General features: G+C 35.9%; 1 protein-coding gene across 1 annotated transcript; it reads left to right on the forward strand.

Moving 5' to 3' along the window:
• On the forward strand, window positions 91-2,363 carry LOC107633804 (L-type lectin-domain containing receptor kinase IX.1-like). The gene has a single exon (XM_016337405.2). The coding sequence runs from the start codon at window positions 145-147 to the stop codon at window positions 2,140-2,142; it is 1,998 nt and encodes a 665-aa protein (XP_016192891.1). The 5' UTR covers window positions 91-144; the 3' UTR covers window positions 2,143-2,363.

Raw genomic sequence — 8,589 nt, forward strand, 5'->3', positions numbered from 1 at the left:
ATTTAATTATTCATCTTTGAATTCCATGTTGCATATAGTTGAGGCAACTACTGTCTTGGGAAACTTCACCACCATTATTATTCTCTGCTTCTCGCCTTACAAAACGTAACATATGCCTTTCTTCTTGTGTCCTTCATAACTCAAATGGCCTTGTTTTCTATGTTTATGATCTTCACTTGGTTGATTTTTCTCTATAACACCAAAACTGTAGAGTCTGTTTCATTCAACTTGGATAATTTCATGCCAAATCTATACCTAATTAAATTCGAGGGCGATGCATTTGTGTCGGAAAAAGTTTTACAGCTGACAAAGAACAGAATCGACGGCCCTATTACAAAAAGCGTGGGCCGCGCCTCGTTTGATCAACCGGTGAAGCTTTGGGATAAAGGAACAAGACAGCTCACTGATTTCACCACACATTTCTCTTTTATTATGAAAGCTATCAATCCCAACATGTTCGGTGATGGATTATCATTCTACATTGCACCTTTTGAATCAACCATCCCAAACAATTCAGTTGGAGGGTTCCTTGGGCTCTTCAGCGGGGAATCTGCATTCAACACCACTGCCAATCAAATAGTCGCTGTCGAGTTTGACAGCTTTGAGAATCCATGGGATCCAAACCCTAATCATGTTGGGATCAATGTTAATTCTATAATATCTGTTGCAAACGTGAGTTGGAATAGGAACATGAAGAATGGATCCGTTGCTAATGCTTGGGTTTCATACAACTCCACCACCAAGAATCTCTCCGTGTTCCTTACTTATGCAGATAATCCAACATTCAACGGCAGTTTTAGTCTCTCACATGTCATTGATCTCAGGGAATTCTTGCCGGAATTTGTTAGGATTGGATTCTCCGCCGCCACCGGTGATTGGATCGAAATACACAACGTTCTGTCTTGGTCATTCAATTCAACCTTGGACTCGAGCACGGGGAAAAGCAAGGTTGGTTTGGCCAGTGGTTTGAGTGTTGGATTCGGTACTCTAGCATGTTTAATAGGTGTTATTTGTTTTGTATTTTGGAGGAAGAAAAGAAACCGAGCCAAGAAAGACGACGACGATACGGGGTTCGATGCTTCTATAGAAGATGAATTCGAAAGAGGAACGGGTCCGAAGCGGTTCACTCAGAAGGAGCTAAGCCAAGCGACGAACGGGTTCGCGGAAGAAGGAAAGCTGGGAGAAGGAGGATTTGGAGGTGTGTACAAAGGAGCAGTAGGGAATCCAAGAATGGAAGTTGCGGTGAAGAGAGTATCGAAAGGATCAAAACAGGGGAAAAAGGAGTACATATCAGAAGTAAGAGTAATAAGCAGGCTGAGGCACAGGAATTTGGTTCAACTCATAGGCTGGTGCCATGAGAAAGGTGAGTTTCTTCTTGTTTATGAGTACATGCCTAATGGTAGCCTTGACTCTCATTTGTTTGGAAAAGGAGTCATGCTTTCTTGGGCTGTAAGGTACAAGATTGCATTGGGTTTGGCATCTGCACTTGTTTATCTTCATGAAGAATGGGAACAATGTGTGGTGCATAGGGATATTAAGTCAAGTAATGTCATGTTAGATGCCAATTTCAATGCCAAACTCGGCGATTTCGGTCTAGCAAGGTTGGTGGACCATGAACTGGGGACTCAAACCACGGTTTTGGCCGGCACCATGGGATACCTAGCCCCGGAGTGTGTCACCACTGGGAAATCAAGTAAGGAATCTGATGTGTATAGCTTTGGCGCCGTGGCGCTCGAGATAGCGTGCGGGCGAAGGCCGGTTCAAGTTAAAGAAGAGCCCGGCAAAGTGAGGCTGATAGAATGGGTGTGGAACTTGTATGGACAGGGGAAGCTTCTAGAAGCCGCTGATTGGAGGTTAGATTTGGAATTTGATGTGAAGCAAATGGAGTGCTTGATGACCGTTGGATTGTGGTGTTGTCACCCTGATTATACTATGAGGCCTTCTATAAAGCAAGTCATAAATGTGCTTAATTTTGAAGCTCCTTTGCCAACACTTCCATCACAGTTACCTGTGCCTATGTACTTCGCACCTCCCATGGACATGTGCAAATTCACCTACACTTCTTCTGGAACCACAGCCACATCTAAAGACTCCTCAAACTACTCATCCATGTCAGCAGGGTCCAGAAAATCTCTATTATAGCTTGCAAATATGTATCGTGTATTTTTGTATCATGGCGAACGAAACAAGTTCGTTGTTTTTGTGTAAGTGATGATTGTCAACACTCAGCAGATGTAGTTCTTCATATTTTGTATATGGTTTTTTGTTTTGCTTTGGGGTTCTGAATTTGGCCTGATTGCCTCAATAATTAAGATATCCATACCACTTGTGCTAATTAAACGCAATCTTATATATTATTAATACGCTTTCTGCTATGATTACCACATTGCAATGGACAAAAAGTTGAGTGTGGTGAAACTCGACTAAATTAAGTTTTTATATTATGTTTGGCGTAAAGTATATAAAACTGAATTATGTCTTAGTGTTTTATTGAATGAAAATTATTTTTGGTCAAGAAGATTATTTTTTATTTTTATTATATTTTTCTTTCTTCTTGGGTCCTATTGGATCTTACTGACGAATTGTACATAGTTTAAGTATTCTGAACCAGAAAATTGCTGAATTGTTTTGCAGAGCCCAATCTAAAGGAGTATTCTACCAGTACCAACCTTGACTGCTAAAAAAATAGTAAAATACCATGAGATCAAATTTTTAAATTGACACATTCTTAGACCAAAGAGAAAAAAAAAACAATAACCAAAATAAACAAATAAAATAATGTAACAAGACTAATTAATTTAGATTGATCAACTAATTAGTTTACTCATTTGTTTAAATAAGTGTTAGAATTTAAATTTCACATTATGCATCTAACAACCTAAAAAGATGGATATTCTCGTAAATATATTTTCACATAAAGATGATAGAGAAAAGCTCCGCATACAAGTCATTAGGACTTGTATGCTTTACAAGTTAATTAACGAATAAACCCCCCAAAACGCGATGCAAGGTACGTTCTTCTTCTTCTTCTTCTTCTTCTTCTTCTTCTTCTTCTTCTTCTTCTTCTTCTTCTTCTTCTTCTTCTTCTTCTTCTCTTTCGTTTCTTGCTTTCTCTTTCTCGTTCTTCTTCTTCTTGCATGTTCTTCTTCCTCTTCCTCTTCTTCTTCTTTTCTTTCGTTTCTTTCCTTCTGTTTCTCCTTCTTCTTCTTCTTGCTGCACGTTCGTCTTTCTCTTTCTGTTCTTCTTCTTCATTTACGTGCTTTTCTCTCTGTTTTCTTTCTTCGTTATTCTCGATTTCCATTGTTTTTTTACATCAAGCTCTGAAATCGTTTTTGAAGAAGAAGAAGCAGCAGAAGATGAGGAGGAGAAAGAGAAAAAGTTCTGAAATATGCATGAGGTGTACTTCAACGAATTTTGGGTGTATTTCTGTAATCGTTTGGGTGAATTCATGTAACCATTTGGGTGTATTTCTGTAATCGTTTGGGTGTATTACAGAAAGGATTACAGAAATACACCCAAACGGTTACAGAAATACACCCAAAGGATTACAGAAATACACCCAAAGGATTTAAGAAATACACCCAAAATAGGGGGAGACAGTATATTTCTTCTTGAAATCTTTTAATGTTTTGCTGGTTAAGGATGAGGCATATGACAGAGACAATCTAGAAGAAAAACCTAGAAGAACAGTAAAACAGTACCTTGAATAATGTTTCTTCCTTTTTTCTGGTAATTTTTTATGGAGATTTGTATCTTTTCTTCTTGATTTCTTCTACTCTTCGCGAAGAGTTGGAACGTTTCTGCATAATCGTAGTAGTTTGTTTTGAATCTTGATGGTTTGCGTTTTGATTGAGGAAGAAGAGGAAGAGTGAACGTGGGTGGAAAGAGAGCGTGTTTTTTTCTTGATGGTTTGCGTTTTGATTGAGGAAGAAGACGAAGAGTAAATGTGTTGTTGAAGGAGCGCGTGTTTTTTTCTTAGACTTGGAGCAACTTATATAACTTGTAAGCCAAAAAGGCTTGTATGTGTAGCAGGCCTCAAGATGATATTACAAACTATTAGATCGTTTGACATGTGAATAGATATTTATGGAAGCATTTACCATCAAAAGAATATGCTAAAATATAAAATGAGTCAGCAAAATATTTTTAAAGGAAAAAAACCATTAATAATATTTTTATACCAATAGCTAGATAATTCAATTAGATTTTTTTTTTCCAGATTGGTTGTTAGTTGTTACACACTCGATCTAAGCGGAGAGAGTTAAACAAGACATCATACAAAAATTAGTTACTCCCCTTTAGCATTGCCATTAGAGAGAACGTTCCCGATGAATTTTAAAATAATCTACCTGCAGTAGTATATGTATACATTCTCCTATTGCAATTTATCTCAATGCTATTATGTAATAAATCACTATTCTACTACTAAAACACCTACTCCATGATAACCATCTAATGTACATACATAACCCGACCACCAGGACGCATCACTTTAATAATGAAGTAAGCAATACATTATATTATATTCTTAAAGCTCATTCTTGACACCAATATGTCCACTAAGTGTTGTTGTTCACGGTCATTTGATTCATGCTTGTCTTATTTAGGTCCAGTTTGGATAAACAGTTTAATTAAATCTTTTTTGAAAAAATAATTTAAACAATAAATAGCTAGATTAAAAGTAGCTTATAAATAAGTTATTTTGTGTTTGGATTTTTAACTTTAAAAGTGCTTATTTCATAGAAATGTGATAAAAAATAGTTATATTATGAGAGAAGTCATTTTTTTAACGTCTCTATAGGCTTCTAAATAGTTTCTTAGAAAGCCGCGATTCAATTTTAAAAATTGCACCAGACATTAATACTACTACTTTTCATAAGTCAAAAGCTCAAAAAAAAATTACTTTTAAAGCTTCCAAAACGAACCTTTAGTATTTGCTCTCATCCTTATGTATCAGATCACCTCCGTATTTTGAAACAAGTGGTTCAAATTTTTGTGTTTTATTCCTTAAGAATCTTGATTTTCAATTTATTTCCTCCTCCCCTTCAATCCAATCGACAATATCTTTTTGGCTTACCACCATTGTAATATCTTCCTCAACAACACTAATTTCTTTCGGTAAAAATTGAATTACCACTTGTAACTTTTTAAGTAATGCCTCTCCCGCAGTATCTTCCTTCATTATGTTACCCATAAACCACCTCATTTCACTATCATTAGTTGTCAAGTACCTACCTACCACAAAGCTATTTATTTTCGATAAAAATATACACATTGCCACCAAACTTAACATGTTCTTTTTTTATCTTGTCTTCTATTTTTTTGGTATTGTCATTGCCTTTTATTTTGTAACACACCATTGATCAACACAATTTTTTATTTGCTCTCACCCACTATTTCATGTTGTCATTTTATTTTCAAATACTTTTACATTACGACTCTTCCACACTATCCATATAACTGCAAAGAAATGAATACTTCATCTCCTTTTTTTGAGTTTGTGAGTCTCTTGATTCATCCAACTCTCAAACCATAACCTCATATTATTATATCCTACTTACCATACATTTTTCCAACATAAAGACAGCCACAACAATTTACTCACAAAACGACGATGTATACAAAAATGATTTACCGTCTCATCTTTGGTATCACACGTGACACATTTTTCTTCTTCCGATTGTATAATATTTTTCTCAACAAGGTATCTTTTGTATTAGTCTCCCTGTTAAGGCGAACCATGCAAGCATTTTCACTCTTGACGGCACTAATCCACACCAAATATCATCAAAATATGCTTCATTGTAGATATCTCAAACTCTTTTTCTGTTGCCATAGTATTAAAGGATTCTCTTGACTACTTTCCATCTGCATTGAACGTCCATACCAAACTATCCTGCACACAAAAAAAATAGAATCCAACATTTTTTGTAACTCACTAGCAAGTGTTTTTTCTCTCTTAAAGAACTCTCTCCACCGTTGAAGGTTCTAGGCCCAACTAGTACCAATCCACACACCACACTCGCTGATGTAGCTATCTTTTAGATTTGAGATGTTAAAGAGTTTAGGAAACTTTTCTTCCAACGTTTTGTCCCCCATCCATACATCTTTTCAAAATCTCACTTTTTTACCATCACCAACACATTTTCTCCTATGATATTATTTTTGGTTATCATTCCCGCAATTTCCTTCCAAAGTCCATTAGATCCACGGAAGTTCTGATCCCCCACAAACGTATTTGTATCAATATTATAGCATGAGCTTACTACTTTCTTTCATAATGGCTCATATTCATCGGAGAATCTCCACTACCACTTAAACAACGCTGCATTTTTCATCTCCAAACTGTCCACCCCTAATCCCCCCGTGTTCCTTAGGCTTATGGATGGTGCTCTACTTAATGGTCGGCATAACTCTCTTTTCTCTATTACTCCCCAAAAGAACTTAGTTTGCAGAGAGATCATATTCTTTTTTACTTGAACCGACATTTTAAACAATCCCAAATAGTACATCGAAAGACTGCTTAATCGACTTAATAATTACCACCCTCCCTGCTTTTGTCAGTAGGCTAGCCTTCTACGCTCCCAATCTCTTCTCAATATTATCAAGTAATGGTTTCCACGTGCTCACCTTCTTTGGATTTGCTCCTTGGGCGATACCAAAGTAAGTTATTGGTAATGAACCCACACTACATCGCATTGCGCTACTCAACCTGATTACCAGCTAAGGTTCACAGTTCACCGGATGACAATTGATTTCTCAAAATTAATTTCTAACCCCGACATCATGCCAAAACACTGTAGAATGCGCTTATAGCATATCAAAACCGCTGGATCAGCTGGGCAAAATAGAACTGTGTCATTCGCAAATTGGAGATGCGTTAATGACACTTTTTTCTTACCCACTTCTAGTCCTTGAACCAACTGTTTCCCACTACTCGCTGAATCATCTTATTTAAGGCTTTTGCTACTAACACAAATAGGAAAGGTGATATTATTGGATCACCTTGCCTAAGTCCTCTCTCCATTGCAAATGACTTTGTTGGAGAGCCATTTATTAAGACCGACATCATTACTGTTTCTAACATTCCATGTGTCCACCATTTTCATCTAGGACATGATCAATGAAGCACCACTTTATCGAGTCAAAGGCCTTTCTAAAATCTAGTTTTACAAGCACCCTTTCCTTTCTTGTCTTTTTAAGCCACGCTAATGTCTCACATGCGATTAGGGCTCCATCCAAAATTTGTCGACTCTGCACAAACGTTATTTGGGTATCTCCAACTAATCCACTTATTAGAGGTCTCAGCCTTGCAACCAGAACTTTAGATACCACTTTATAAATACTTCCCACTATACTGATGGGCCTTAAATCCTTGATTTCTCTACCCTCACCCGATTTCGTCGCCAACGCAACCCATGTCATGTTAGACTAATCAGCAATGCTACCAAAGACACATGTTTTTCTTAATTTAAATGATCTCTTACGCCTTATTGTAGAACAGGGTTAAGTACGATTTTGGTCCTTAAGGTATAGGTCGAAAGTTTTTTTCGTCTTCAACTTTTTTTTTGCATACAAAATCATCCATAAAGTTTAAAATCAAGTTTTAAAAATTCGTCATTTTTACTTAAATATTAAAATTTTGGACTAAATTATCCATAATAAAAAAATTTATAAAATAAAAAAATAAGAAAAAGAGAGTATTTTTGCTCCTGCGAACGGAGAAGGAAAGAAAAAGAAGGAAAAAAGAAAGAAAAAGTTGTCTATGATCTACCTCCACCTCTGCTTCTGCTGCCACTTCTATACGATTTTGGTCCTTAAGGTAAGAACGATTTTAAAATCAAATTAAATCTTAGGACGATTTTATATGTAAAAAAAAATTAAAAATAAAAAGAATTTCGACTTATACCAACCCTTATTGAACATTATCAGTTTGCTTGAATTTGAAATCTTAGTTAAGGGGAATAAAGCAATTTACGAATTCAACAATTTATTGTTGGTTGCATGACTTCATCTTTCACAGGCCACAAGTGACCAATGCAAAGGGATTATTTTTTGGAAAAGTATAAGTAATCAACAAAATTTTTGAACAATGTGTAAACAATGTGAATTAATAGGATTAAAAGAGTAAATTTAATTAATAACATTAAATTAGAATGTAATATATTTTCATTTGATTGGTAATTATTTATGTTGTTCAAAATTTTTATTGTTTTCCTAGCACTTCCCTTATTTTTTACCTTATTTTCTTGTGTTTGGCCTTTCGGTTGAGCAGACAATAATTGTTGTCAAAGTTTAATGGTAGAATATTCTCATTCACGGAACATTACAGATTCAACTAATTGAATAAATTAACGACCAACTTTGTTAAATGCAGAGACCTGGTGAGTCATCCTTGCTATAGGGTCCGTGGATAATCCTCTAATAAGTGCACCTGGCTTAAGTCCATTGAGCCATTGTCTTTAGAGAAGATAAATAATTATCGTCGCTAAACTTTCTAGAATCTAGACCGCACCAAATGTCCTTGCCAGGTGCAATCTATCTATTATAATAATATTTCTCACGTTTTATTTAATCTCTTTGGTTTTT

This window comes from Arachis ipaensis, chromosome B03 (genome assembly GCF_000816755.2).
Source record: "Arachis ipaensis cultivar K30076 chromosome B03, Araip1.1, whole genome shotgun sequence".
Classification (NCBI taxonomy): Eukaryota; Viridiplantae; Streptophyta; class Magnoliopsida; order Fabales; family Fabaceae; genus Arachis; species Arachis ipaensis.

What these genes read in the sequence shown, in the direction of transcription:
- LOC107633804 (XM_016337405.2), top strand. Translation starts at nt 145, where the DNA reads ATGGCCTTGTTTTCTATGTTTATGATCTTCACTTGGTTGATTTTTCTC.